The sequence below is a fragment of the Varanus komodoensis genome, unplaced genomic scaffold (genome assembly GCF_004798865.1).
Source record: "Varanus komodoensis strain SLA01 unplaced genomic scaffold, ASM479886v1 scaffold60, whole genome shotgun sequence".
Taxonomy (NCBI): Eukaryota; Metazoa; Chordata; class Lepidosauria; order Squamata; family Varanidae; genus Varanus; species Varanus komodoensis.
In genome coordinates, this window is record NW_025336223.1 from 3,790,766 (window position 1) to 3,805,187 (window position 14,422).

Here is a 14,422-nt window from a genome sequence, read left to right on the forward strand (position 1 = left end):
TTATGCCAGAATAAATGTGTTAGTCTTTAAGATGCCACAAGACAGTTGTTCTAACTGCAATAAACTAACATACTAAGCAAATAGTCTCTCTGGAAATTGGTTGAAACATCTGCCTGGGTTAAAACCATCTTGCTTCCTATATGCTTGTATACATTTACTGCAAGGGAAAATCTCCATCAGTGGAGAGTTTTTTTGTTTCAAGCAGGGATCGGGCAGATGTTTAACCTTCTGCTCCCAGAGTACAGTGAATCCAAGCTGGGGCTGCAACGCTTACACTGGAGTAAAAAAGAGACACACCCTTCATGATTAGCAGAACATGTTGTTTGTCTTTCAAAGGTGCTTTATATGTGTGAGGCATGAAAATTATAGTGTACGACCAACAGCAAGCCTTTCATGTTCTGCGGGCCCAGCAGATGCCCTGGCGTCATTCCGTGAGGGTGCAGAGACCTCTGCTGTTCTCGTGTGCACACTGCAGCTTTGGCAACTACTGGCAGTTCTCTTATCATGATCAGGAACAGGGCACTCTCTCCCTATTCACTTGAGCGAAGCTGAAGCTGCACTGCCAGCAACCATTTCGAGATCCCTTGCAGAGTTAAAATTGCTGTACCTGGAGTCAACTCATAAATGAAGGGGCTTCAGTGCCCAAATGACCATCTCAGGTCCCAGCTTAGGTTTCCAGCATTCAGATTTTAAAAAGCAAGGGTCTTCCTTTTGTAGAACCAAAGGTACAAGGCAAAATGTTCAAGCATAGTTCTGTCCAGTCGTTTTGGTTAACGGAGCCTGCTTTTCCGTGTGCTTAGCCAATGAAGTCGCCATCATGATGGACGTTTTGGCAACTGTACTAATCATAGAGATAAGTGCAGAGTGGCCATTTATCTACTAAAGGAGCTTTCAGGCTTACTGAGAACCTCTTCTTTGTTCTACCCTGCCGGAGCACTGATTACTCCCATAGAGAAATGCAGAATTTTAGCAGTTATGATTGGGTAACAAGCACATCTAACCCCAAACACCAGGAAGCAGCAATGACATAGTGTATGCTTTTCTAGTTCAGGCCTTATTAAGTGCAAAAAAAAAGTTTTTACAAAATGATTTGTGAACAATCACCTTGCTAATGCAAAACAAGTACACTGTCTACCCATATAGTGTGTGGGAGATCACTGTGACTATGAGTTATGCCAGCCCTGTGGTGTTTCACATTGTTTTGCCTGTGCTGGAGTGGAGAGGGGGTAGTGTATGACATTCCTGAAGTGTGGTCCATTGTTATTATGGGGGGGGGGCGGTGAATGGGGGAGAATGCAGTTGTGGGGGCTGTGAAGTTAAGGGCTGTACAACTATCTGAAGGAAAAGGATTGAGGAGAAAAAAAAGATCAATTTTAGGCACACTTACACGAAAATGAGTCTTACTGAGGGCAGGACTTATTTCTCTGCATGTTCGCATAAAGTTATGCTCAAAACTGCTTCATACACTTTCTCAGGAGGAAGCCCCAGTAAACTGAATACAGATTTACAGTAGATGTATAGGGTTGCTTTGTTAAGATTTCTCTGCGTCGATAATCATACAGAAGATGGAGACAAATGAGAAGCAAGAGAATGTCTTTAATTCACTGCCTCATTCAGACATGATGACGTGCATGCATGCACGTGTGTGCACACAGGGGTGGCTGCCCCACCATTCCTCGCTGGATTGCTCTGGGCAAGTCACTAACATTCAGCCTGCCCCCAAAGCTTATTAGGATTAAAAAGATTTACCTCTAGTACAAACACAGAATGCAAATGTATTAAAGTCTAGAACAGATTTGAAAAAAACTATTCATCTTATTACAATTCAAAGTCAGTTTCCTCTGCCACCTAGTTTTGCATAGTACCTGAGTGGACATGCCTGTGCAATAGGTACAAGATGCATGACATCTATGTTCTGAAGACTTTGGAGAGGAAGCCAAGTCCAGAAACTCATACACCAGACCGGATCTATTTCTGAGATGCCTTTATGTGTGTGTTGCGTCAGTTCGCTCCAGCCCAGAGCTGGTATTTTCCATACATGAATATTCGCTGCATTCCTGCACTTTCCTCTCTTGAAATCATTAGCAATCAGCTACAAACGAGAGGGCGGGGTGGATATCCGAACATCTTCTAGCAAACTACCTTATTTCGCTACCGGAGCAACCTGCAGCTGGGAAAACCATCAACCCGTTGCATTCAAAACAACCATCCAACTCTGTAAGTCTTTCCCTGGGGGTGGAGCTTAGGCGAGGGGGGCGGGATTTCTGACATCATATCCTGTTTGGGCCTTGTTGTGGTTTTTCTTTGAAAAGGGAAAATATCCTTTAACTGTAAGCGAGACCCAAAACAGTACCCGTATTTTCCTAAAAGAAGGATTTGCAGGGAGGGCGCAACTTGATTTGCCTTTCCCGTGGCCCGAGGGTGGCCGGGCTGGTTGTTGGGGTGGAGGATTGGAACAAAGAGCCTCTCCTTTCCTCTTTCCCCTACAGCAGCATATTTGCAACAAAGAACATCTTGTGTGGGGAGGCAGGCAGGAAGAAAGGGAAGAAGGGATGCAGCATTAATATTCCCTTCAGGACTCGTGGCTGGAATAAATTCCGGGACAGCAAGAAGAGGAGACGGCAGCAACAAAGGATCCGGCCAGAGATGTGAGCAGACCTGTGGGATGCTTGGAGGAGATGGGGAGGAGGGGGGAGAGTTGCCTTGACAGCTTAGTAGAAAGATGGACAGCCGGCTCACAAAGCCGGGCGTCCAGATCCGTCCCCTCCCCTTTTCGGCCTGGGGCGCCTTACTAGCGGACGCGCCCTCCGGAATTGGGAAAGGAAGGCTTTGGTTTTAGGAGAGCGAAGTTGGGCGATGCAGCAGGCCGGTGTGCGTGTATGGCGAGAATAGAGGGCAGCCAGGTGTTATTGATGCGATGCGCTGTAGTCAGTGGTTTTGATGCGATTGCAATGTTACACCGTGTTCTTCCGATAATACGTTGTGCAGCTGTTGGTTCCGGGTGTATTGTTGTAGAAAATAATGCCTTTATTGCTGTATCCTGTGTTGTTAAATGTGGTAATGATGTGGTAATGATGGGTTGGTTGTCTTGCTTGCTTGAGTTGTGGTCAACTTTAGGAGTGAAAGAATGTGTGCAACGGAGCTCTCGGTTGGGGGAGGGGGTGTTGCTGTTGTGCACTGGCTACATGAATTGCCATCTGCATTGAGGAAGGGTCCAGGTATCTGGAGAACAGATGTGATGTCTAGCACCTGAAGATACATTTAGGTGACAGTGGATTGCCATGGAGCTACCTGGAGTTAGAAGAGACCTCAAGAATTCATCTGCCAGATATTTTGGACTACAGTTCTCATTGTCACTGACCATTAGTCTTGCTGTCTGAGGCTGATGGGAGCTGTACTGCAATGTCTGGAGTGGGGAGGATGGGGAAGTCCAACCCCTGCTGATGCAGGAAGGCCACTGCTACTGCACACCAAATTGGTGGCTGTCCAATCTCTGCTTAAAAACTTACAGTGGGGACAGGTGCAAAGGAGAGCAAGTTTTCTGCCTTTAACAGTTTTGAAAAAAGTGTGAGCTTAGTGTGAAGGATATAAGAAAAGCATCTACCTTTGCAAAGGTTTCTACTTCCTCATAGTTATTCAAAGTATGGGAACCTTTTGCTTTGGGTGCTCTAACCTATGCATTACAGTGTGAATAAAAGGTAGAAGCTGAAACTTCAGGGGAGGGGGTGAACTGATTGATTAGCTGAGTGTGAAAACCTCTTACACTGGGCTTCAGAACAAGTGTTTCTTGGTAATCGTGTTTGAGGCGTTCCTGCTGCTGCTCTGCTTCTGAATGTGGGAAGTCAGTAACAGCTGTAGGAACTTGGAGGATGGTTATTGGCATTGGCATTTATCCCTGAACTGTCTAATGAGCTGGGTGCTGCATAAGCCTGCCATAGGAAAGTAACTACCAGTAATAGTCAAGCGGAGTCATTTAACATGGACAAGGGCAAGTAGAATAGGATTGCAGAAAATGACGGTGTGAAGAGAGACTGGCATAAAACTCCCATTCACCTCTTGTTTCCCTTCTGGACAGCCCACCCTGCACTTGAGAGAATTATGTTCCGGTTCATGAGAGATGGAGAACCAGAGGATCCGATGTTTGTGATGTGAGTACAGCCCCCAGACCTTGCCTCTTGGAAAAGAAGCTGGGGACTAAGGTTGGGGTGCCCGGCTTCAGGATCTAGCCCCCTTACATATCTTCTCCCTACTCAGGGACCCTCTTGCCATCCACCACCAGCATGTGAACCGCGTGCTCTCAGGTGGCTTTGGTTACAGTCCCTTCCTCAGCATTGGCAATGGAACCATACCTGGAACACGTCAAACCAGCCGAAGAATGCCGGTAAACAAGGACTATTTGTCTTTTTTCCTTTCTTTTTTCTTTTCCTTTGCTGTAAAAGCTGCAAAGAAATTTGAGTGATACTTGCCTTGGTCTCCCCATTGCTTGTCATCTTTCAGGAAAAGTTCTGTCATTAAGACCAAAGGAAGCACATGGTGATTTGTGTGTGCCCAACAGGGAAACTGAAGAACTGTGTAACTTGCACTTTATATTAAATATGTTTATTATGCCTTAGCACTCCAAAATCTTCAAAGAAGGTCTCAAAATTTGAAAGGTTACATGCAAAATCCTCAACCTAATATGCCTAGAATCACTTTAAAATAAAACTAGTAAGGAGCAGCAAAGAACATCTCTATAAAATACTTAGGAGAACAACACGGGACCTGAAGAATAGTGATGTTGGAGTCATTACTGCTCTATTTGAGGGACTAGTGAGGAACTGCCTTTCCCAGGTGCCCCAAAGTGCCAGAGTGTACTTGAGATCCTCTGGGAAAGGTTTCCCACCCCCTTGCAAACAGTGCAAAGGGGCACTTCAAAACTTGGCAAAACCCCTGTGCAGGGAGGCAGGCTGATCCCTTTAAATCCTGTCTTATGGCTCTCTCCCCACCACCCCATCCCTGCCAGGGGTTTCCTTGAGGCTTGTCTCTTCCCAAGGTGCTCTTCACTTCAGGTTGGCTGCATAACTGAGCGACAGTTGAGGCTTTCTAGCACCCTGCAAGACCCTTTGGGGATCTTGCTTGGAAGATTGAGGTGGTGTCTTCTGAGGCAACCTTTTTTACAGATTCTTGGGAAATTTGTGTGTGGGGGTGATGCCTCTGCGTTATCCACTATTGGGAAACCGAGAGCACCCCAGGGCCACATGAGCCCCCCCCCCCGCCGCCCCGCAAAATAAAAATCTGCTTTCTACACATACCCAGGTTAAAGAAATGGTCGAAAGAAAGATAGCAATGGGCTGCAAAGTTGCAATTTGGCATGTGTCCATGCAGACAAGTATCTAGGCCAAATTGCAACTTGCAATTGCAGTGCTTCACGGAGGATGGAAGGTGCAGGCATGCAACCTTTGCTGTGAGGGATCTGCTGTCGGACACAAGAGTTTTATCCACAGTGCATGGTTAGCATTCCCAAGGGAATTAACCTGATACTTTTTTGTCAGAACAGTTAAACTGTAATTGTTTTAGAATATGTATGAGTTGTCTAACCAGGGGGTTATAGTTCTTTGTTCTATAGTTCTTGCTTACTGTCATTAAATAACCTCCAGACTACTGCAGGGGAGTTAACTTTTTAAATAGTTTTCCAACTTTGAGGAATTCCCCATTGTGAAATTAAATGTGACTACACTACTGGACTTGCTAGGCAATTTTCTTCTTCCACATATGTTGAATCTGATCATATTTTGCCTACAGTTTAAAATGGTTTGATAACACATTTGTTTCTTTCTGTCTCCTAGGCAATACTTGGGACTAAACCCAGAGTTGCCCCTCATCTTCCTTTTTCCATAGCTAAGGCAGCAAGCATAGGCCTAGTCGGTTGGGTATAAGTCTCTTTATACTCACTAGTGCAACACTAGCTTCCGTGTAGGGATGCAGAGGGCTGCAGCTAGGGATTTCAACTCAGATTTGGGTCTTGTTAGTCGAATATCTCTCATCTATCTTCTCTTAACTGAATAGTGAAACCCTCCATTCTTTTCTCTTCCAGGACATGGGCAGGTTAGAGAAAAGAAGCTTATTGCAGAGGGGTAGAGTACTAATTGCTGTGTATGCCTTTGTCCTTTTGCAGGCAGGAACTGTTTCCCCCTTTGGGATGGTAGGAATGGTAAGCCCTAATATCTTCTTCCCACATATACCTATCTTCTCAATTCTCTGGAAGCTGCTCCTCTCAGCAGCAGCCCAGTTTTCTTCTGTTAAAGAATGTCTTAAGTTTGCAGGGATGAGAATAATGATGCACACTTCCCCCACAGGAAGAGAGAATGTGAAGGCTTACGCGGCTTAGTTCAGAGATAAAAAAAGGCCATGATAAAGGGGATTAGAGGAGTCCTCTCTATCATCTCTGTCCAAGACAGAAACAAGAGGGAAAAACAAGAAGCTTCCAGTGAAAACATTAAGAACATAAATTTCCTATCACGGGAAGGTTTTGAACTCAAGAGCCTGGTGGTGATAAGAGGAGGGCAGGCTGCTTGTTTGGATAATGACAGCATCCAGTTGCATTACTTGGAAAGAAGTAGTAGGCGGGGCAGCCTCAATGTCCTTGTCTTAAGGACACATCCCAGGTCCAATGGGCACTGGGCAAACTGCTTAGGGGCTTGGCCAGGGAGGCAGTGGTTATAATTCCAGGGTCTGCAGGCTTGTGGTTTGATTTATTGGCAGGTTTCCTGCAATTCGCAGGAAATTTGGGAGAAGGGAATCATTCAAGTTATATTGTGCCTTGGAGCAGGCAGAAACAACAGGGCTGACTTGCTGCTGCTTGCCTGCTCCAAAGCATGGGGCAAGACTCTTCCTTTCCTGAGTAAGGAGGAAATTGTTTCATGGTGCTGACCGGGGGCTTTTGCAGCTGGTGAGTGGGTTTATTAGAAATATATTTTTGCCATGAATAACATGGTGTTGGCTATTTGGTGCAAAATACTGAATACTTAGGATATTGTGCAGTTCTGGCTGTGCTGACTTTGCTATTCCTCTGATGAGGACAAGGAACAATTAGCCTAATGTGAATGTTTGTATAATTGAAATGGAATCTCATGCATGAGGACATGAACTCAAAATAATTTAATTTAGATTAGTTGTCCTAAAATGCATTAAAGAATGGTTAAAATGGGTTTCCTCTCCCTGTTCTTTCATTGTTTTCTCTGGTAAAGTAACAGCTTCACAAACTGCAACTCTAGTTAACCAAATCAGCTGTAGTAACTGTAACTATTGAATGGGAGCTATTGAGTGTTGTGAAGGATGGACTGTAGGCTTCAGACTGGGCAAAGTTGGGGCTAAAGCCCTGCTTTGGCATGACGTGTAGTAAATGACTGTGACCCACTCACTCTGTTTGGGTCTAGCTTATCTTGCAGGTGGCTGTGAGGACAGACAGGGTGGGGTGAGGGGAGAAACGAACCTGGTGCATCGCCCTGAACTCATTGGAGGCAAGGCTGGAAGCAAAGCAGGGAGGCTGTAGTTAGTCTAGAAAGGTGCATTTGGATTATGCCCAACTATTTTTGGCTGATGAGCATATTTGGCATTCTGAAAGAGTGAGGGCACCTCTTGCCAAATGGCTGCTGTTCACAGAATGGCGGGCCAGATACACTGTGGCATTCACAAAATACCAATTTCCCAAAAGCCTGCCTTGTGAGGTAAAAGAAAAGTAACTTACTCAAGGGCCTAAGAATAGTGTCAGAGCTCCAGAGCGCAGACCCATTATTTTGAACCACATCTTTCCACTCCAATTATCATTTCCCAGAAGGATAATTGGTTATGATCACAGGAACTTCAAGCCATGCACATATGGAAACACCCCCCTCCCACACAAACACAGGTGAAACATAGAAACAGAGTGAGTCAGAAGGGGCCTCCTGGGCCATCTAATCTGACCTCTGGCTCCTGCCAGTTTTGCCCAAACGTCCACTCACACACCCACGAAACACCATTTCAAAGCAAACCACCTTAATTCACCCTCCTCTTGTCTCAAAACACCCCCTTGCTCCTGGCAACCCCCCCCCCCAGCCAATATTTCCTGCCACCTGCTGCAGCCCCCAGAATACTTTCTTATTTTCTGGGCTGCTGGCCACTTTTCACAATGAAGTGCTGGGCTACAGCCATCCGCGCCTGTAGTGGGCAACTCAAGGCTGTGCTGGAGATCATCATTTCCCTTTGCTGCAGCGTCTTCCAGATCAATTTTTAACATTGATTTTAAAAATGTCAGGGAAGCAGGGAGGTGTAGGCCCCCAGGTGCCACTGTGGGGATCCCTAGTATGGTGCAGTAATGAGAGTTGGAGAACAGCCTAGCTTCTGCCTGATGCAGAGGCTCAGTTCATTCTGCTAGGTCAGCCGTCCCCAGCCTGCAGTCTTCCAGATGTGTTACATTAAAACTTCTGGCATCCCACGGTCAGCTGTGCTACAGTTTCCTTTTACTATGTCTCATGTAGCCCCCAAATGTCAGCTCTCTTCCTCTTTTCAGGCAGGTGGTTTTATGGACATGTTTGGAATGATGAACGACATGATTGGAAATATGGTAAGATTCCTCTTCGGGTACCACTGTTCTTTGTATCGTCGGACCAGGCACCAGTGTAGGTGATGCAGTGCAGTGGCCGATGCCATTTGGCCAGAAAGGAGATGTGCATGCGGAGTTAAGTGTTGTTTATATTTAGCGAGAAAGGAGAAGACTGATCTTCATCCCTTCTCTTGAGAGGGGCAACCTTCCAAAAAGCTGGCTCAAGATGCTAATGCTTTCCTAACCGGGTCATATGATATAGTAACGCAGGCACTGAAAAAGCACTTTGTGATTAGAAAGTGGGTGCTTTTTCACACTAAGCATCTAATGTGGAAATGTCTGCCTTGGTGGGGGTTTTGAAACATACGGCCTGTGTTCACTTGAGCACAAGATACAACAGAAGCACAGTTCTTGGCCAGAGCTGGCAGGGCTGTCTGTCTTTTAGTCCTGCCTGTCTTTGGGCTCTGTTTGGTTATGTTTACTGCGGAACTGTGCAATCTGTAGACACGGGAGGAGGCCTTGTGGCCATGATTCTGAATTTGCTACATTGAGGGTAGATGTCTGCTTCTGCTTGATCCATCCGCTGTGGGTATTGCAAGGATAAAGCCCAGGGCAGTGTGTATTCGGGGAAGTGGAGAATGTGACACTTGAAATACAACGTTGATTATCTTGGCTTTTTTAAAGGCAGGTGTCTAGCTCTTTCTTGCTTTGTGAAGGTAGGCTTGCAAAAGCATAGGAAATGCCTTCTGGAAAGCCTGCCGGGGGAGGGGGGGGCGGTTGAATAAAATTTCCAGTGGTGGAGCATCATTTCCCCTTCCCTGATGAGCAAAAGCAGCATGGGTTATGCAAAACAGTAAAAACTGTATAACAAGAATAGTAAAAAGGATGTGTTGGCAGTTTATTCAATTCGGAAAGGTCATCTTTTTGGTATGGAAGTTGATGTCCTTCGTCCACGTGGGATGTAGCCCTGTGTGTGCCCTCGTTGAGTGAGGTAGAGCAGAGTAGTTTGGCAGGGCCAGCATCTCCCTGTGATTGTTTTTCTTGTTCTCTCCCCCGTAGGGATGCTGGAACAGCTAAGGGGACGTGGTCATCCCTTCCTGGGGGAATGCCAGAAAGAAACTCCCAGAAACTCTCAGGGGTTGGTGGCAGGAGGCAGAAAATTAGCATTTGTAGGAACTATTCTGTTCAGTGTCAAATGGATGGATGCAGATACAAGGTAGCTCACCTCTCCTGCTCTTTCACACACCTCTAGGAGCACATGACGAGTGGTGCCAATTGCCAGACGTTCACTTCCTCAACTGTCATATCCTACTCGAATCTGGGGGATGGCCCCAAAGTCTACCAGGAGACCTCGGAGACACGCTCTGCACCTGGTGGGGTGAGAAGCAGGCTGCTGCCTGCCTAGAATTTTTAACAAGCCACATGGCCGGCTGCTTTCCCTGAGAGCAGGTAGGCCTGAACGGAGACTTGAAGCCAGCCGGCAAGATTTAATCCCTGAGGCAGGAGATGTTTTCCAGCGAGGGTGACTCCCTGGGGAGGGCAGTGGGGTGTGATAACCAACATCTGTTCTATGAAACTGGAAGGAAATGGATGGGGTCCAGTTAGACAAGACTGAATTTCAAGGGAGCGTCGGGTAAAGCTTGCCACCCACACCCCTAACAAGGGCCGGTCCTTTTGCCCTCAGATCCGGGAGACGAGGCGGACAGTGCGAGACTCTGACAGCGGCTTGGAGCAGATGTCCATTGGGCACCACATCCGGGAACGTGCACACATCATGCAGCGCTCACGCAACCATCGCACGGGGGACCAGGAGGAGAGGCAAGACTACATCAACCTGGATGAGAGTGAGTGTTCCCCGCAGCGCCCCTCTTTTCTGGGAGGGCGCAGTCCACGCGGCGGCGCCTGCTTAGCCGCTGCCTCCCGTTTGCTTCCCCAGGCGATGCGGCAGCATTTGATGATGAGTGGAGGCGAGAGACATCCCGCTTCCGGACACAGAGAGGGCTGGATTACAGGCGTCACGAGGGGAGCAACAGTCGCAGGGCTGAGGGGACCCGCCTTGCTATTCAGGGACCTGAGGAGTCTCCGACCAGACAGTCGCGCCGGTATGACTGGTGAATCCAGAGCAGACTTAAGGGGGGGTGCGATGCGGTCACCCCCAAATCTACCTTCATGCTCTTGTAAGTCTAAATTGTTGCCCCTCGCATGCACGCTGTGCCCCCGAGTATGTTGCCCGAGCTTCTCAGATGAGGGAGGTACAACCTGGCAATCCAAACCACATTTTCAGTAGGTCATGGGCCTGGCTTGTTTCGGCGCCCCACAGCAGTGCCCTCATACTCCTTCCGGGGATGTGTGTCTGTGTCGTCTCTGCATACACATGCTGTTCATCTGGACACACTGCACTGGACATGTACAGCTGGGCCTTAAAGTGGCTGCTTCTGCTGGCAGAGCAGACAAGAGTCTTTAAGAGCTAATGGGGCTTCTGCAAATAACTAGACTGTAGGGGGAGTTAGTAATAGGAAGACTAGTGAGAATTTCAGAGGAAGAGTTACTGCTGTTTTGCTGGATGGAGAAAGTCTCTGGGAATTAAAGAGAGCAGGGGATTGTTTGTGTGTGGGAGAGGGACACTTTTTAAAATTTAGTAAAACATTCAAAACAATGTGTAGGGTTCATTTGGCTCCTAGCATAGCTCTGTTTCTTAAACTCGCTGGAATCCTGCAGTGCCTGGACGGGGGACTACCTGGGAATCCTGAATGGCCTCTGAGCAGTATGGAGAAAGGCAGCCTTCAAATAGAGCTTTAAAAAACACAGTGCAAAGCCGTCAGAAACAGGTCCAAGAGGCTCTGTGTCTTTCCCAGGCAGGAGAGCCATGTGCCCACACGAGACTTAAATTGTATGCTTTTTGTCCAGAAGTATTTCTTATCATGCAGGGTTGTTCACCATCCAAAAAGGCGAAGTTTTCTGTAGCTACAATTACTGATAATAGAAGCAAAAGAAGACTCTAAGGGCACAGTCACATTACAAAATTGCAGCCTAATTTAAGTCACATTGGGAGGTAACTCCATATTTATTTCAGCAAGGCTGAAATAAAAGTACATAGTGGTTAAAGTGGTTTGAAATTTTCTCTTTTTGAAGCCTTGGAATTACAACAGCATCGGTATGTTAAGGCGTTTCTCTGAAGAGGCAGACTCCCTATTCACAGAGCCTTGATCCCAGGGGGAGGGCAGGAGGGATGCTGTGGCATAGAAATGCCCCCCAACCATGGGCCTGGTGCGCAGGCACTGTGTCTAAAACTTGCCATCTGAGTGGTTTAAAGCAAGTCAGACATGGATTTAGTTCCTGCTATTAGTTTTTGTTTGAATTAAGCACTCTCTTACTTGGCTCCAGTGGCTGAAAATGCTTCCTTCATTTAGTGGAGACTAACTGAGACCTCTTCCTCACTGAGCTGGTAGACTCGTGCATGAGTTATGCCATCTGAGACTGCAGCTGGGAGATTGCATGTCTCTGTAGAACAACAGCAAAATCCCTCCATGTGGAAAATAGAGGATGTGCAAGAAGTCATCCAGCCTATTTTCTCCCTGATATAGCAGTTCTCTGTGTGAAAGAAACCTCTTGCAAGGAGGAAAATTCCAACCTGCAGTCTTAAATAGTTCAGCCCAGATACTGGTTGACTGTGTCAATGAGATCTCAGTCACAGGGATTTTGCAATTAATGTTCTACTTTTCTTGCTTGCTGTTCCTTCTGCATTTCCCTCATGTTCCTTTTCTGATTTCTCTTGTTTCTCCCTCTCCACCCTTTTACTCAGGTACAGACAGTGAAACTCTGATGGTGAAGCCCCTACAAAACATCTCTTGGACCTTCCTCAAGTTGAATACTAGCCTTGTGCCCCTCTTAAAATTTAAATTAAGCGACTAACTCTCTCAGCACAGTATAGAGCAGGTGGCCAAGGGGAACATGAAGGATCTTGTCCATGAATGACACATCTGCTTTACTTTGTTTTTCCTCTAACTCCTCCCTGCCCCCCACTGAGCTCCCCAATCCCTCCCCTTCGTGTTTTTGGGGGGATGCAGGAATATTCTCCTGGAGTTTTGCCATCCCCTCTGTATTTCCTACTCCAAGTTTGGCTGGTTCTGGAAATTATATTTAATCTATCTACCCACCTCAAGTGGCAACCATGTAACGAAGTCTGTTGATCTGCTATTAGTCTGAAGCACTTGGAAAATAACCTTTGGTCACCTTTGCTCTCAGTCTGCCTGCCCCGGAAAAACGGGGCATGTATGAAGGGGTGCAAGGGATCGGGTGAGGTGTAGACAAACCAAACAGGCCTACCTCTCTGCCCCAACCCTGTCAGCTCCCCATCTTATAAAATTTGATTTTGTGAAACTTGTAACTAGATGTTTACTGAATTGAATAAAGAAATGGAACCTGTAAAGCAACAGGTTGGCCTCCAGCTCCGTTTTTGTGTCTTCCAGTTCTCAAGGGAAATCAGAGGGCTATTGGCTTTCTTCAAACACGCAGCCTCAAAGTCCACATCTTCTCTTATTGAACCAATCAGTCTGACAACTCATGTGTATGGTTAGTTTTATTAAAAGTCTTTACTCTTCCTTCCTTATGTCTGTAACTGTTTACAAGATGGAATCCTTAGCAGAACAGGAGTAGCACTGAATCCTCAGGCCTTGCTATTGTAGGGCTGATGAAGACGAAGCTGGCCTGTTTTTCCTTTGTCTTCATACTATCAGCTCTCATGAGGAATACATTTCTGCTCAGGCATTGCTGGACGTGGAGAAGTTCTGTAAAGCTATTGCTTAAAATCCTCTTCATTTATGGTCTGTTTATTACAAAGCCTCGGGTTCCAGCAGCAGTCTCCTACTGCATCCGTGCTCTAAAACATGGCAGAAGCCTTGACAGATTGGTTAAGTGAGCAACCATGGACTGTCTTGGCACAGCCAATGGTTCCTTCCAAGCGGGACCTGACTCCCATGGAACAGTTCAGAAATCTGGTACAAACACCTTGCCTTCAGATGTGAACCCTGCTTTGTCTCATGCTCATTCTCTTCTGGTTGGCCATCTTGAGTGAGGGCAAGCCCCTCGTTTCATCAGATCCTTCACCAAGATCTCCACATACGGATGGTGGCAGCAGGTGAGGTTGGCTGGGTTCACGGTGCATGTTGCTGGGGCATGACGTTAGAGAAGGATTTGATCAAGACCCAGCCACGAGGGCGCGCGAGTCTGGGAGAGGTGGAGGCTGAGCAAGTTTCAGAGGAGATGGCTATAGAAAGGAAGACTGGAGCACAGGGAAAGACTGCCTTGCATGGCCGCCAGACTAGAAAGGAGCTGGTGCAGCAGATGGGCTGGCCCAGGAGCCTCTTCCAAGTGTTGCAGGATCTGAAGTTTCATATCCTGACTCAAACAGTATCGGAATAGCAGTCACCTGCAGCAAATTTTTGGTTGGCGTGGGTAGGAGAAGGAGCAACGTCCCCTGGGAGGAAGGGCAAGGTCAGGCATGGCTGCTTCCATGATGCTGGAAGGCAAGCAGTATCCCAGATGGCGGTCTCTGGCACGGTTTGTGTTGCCTGCCCTGGCCCTGTGTCTCAGGAGGAAAGGCTCAGCAAAACCTTATGATAACTGGCCATTTGAGGAGGCGGAGCTGCTGCGCAGTCTTCTCCAGAAAGCTTTCCCCACACTAGAGTCCTCCAGTCTAGAACGCCCATCATTCTTGACTGGGCTGATAGAACCTGAAGTGCAGTGGCACCTGGAGAGCACCAGGTTGGACAAGACTGACCTACACTGCACATGCACAGAGTTGCGCTGTTTTGGCAAAGCACCTCACAGGTGTGGATGAGTGAAGTGTTTGCAGGTTCT

At 47.1% G+C, this 14,422-nt stretch overlaps 1 protein-coding gene across 3 annotated transcripts; it reads left to right on the top strand.

Moving 5' to 3' along the window:
• Window positions 1-2,279: 2,279 nt before the first annotated feature.
• MLF2 (myeloid leukemia factor 2) lies at window positions 2,280-12,996 on the top strand. 3 transcript variants are annotated; one of them, XM_044449744.1, is made up of 10 exons: window positions 2,280-2,330; window positions 2,490-2,648; window positions 4,076-4,148; window positions 4,255-4,381; window positions 6,155-6,190; window positions 8,531-8,584; window positions 9,816-9,941; window positions 10,248-10,407; window positions 10,500-10,740; window positions 12,366-12,996. In XM_044449744.1, the coding sequence occupies exons 3-9, from the start codon at window positions 4,099-4,101 to the stop codon at window positions 10,676-10,678; spliced, it is 732 nt and encodes a 243-aa protein (XP_044305679.1). In that variant the 5' UTR covers window positions 2,280-2,330; window positions 2,490-2,648; window positions 4,076-4,098; the 3' UTR covers window positions 10,679-10,740; window positions 12,366-12,996. The 3 variants fall into 3 exon arrangements, with proteins under 3 accessions (XP_044305679.1, XP_044305678.1, XP_044305680.1); XM_044449743.1 differs by lacking the exon at window positions 2,280-2,330 and having other exon boundaries at window positions 2,338-2,648; XM_044449745.1 differs by lacking the exon at window positions 2,280-2,330 and having other exon boundaries at window positions 2,338-2,648; window positions 10,500-10,665.
• Window positions 12,997-14,422: the final 1,426 nt, after the last annotated feature.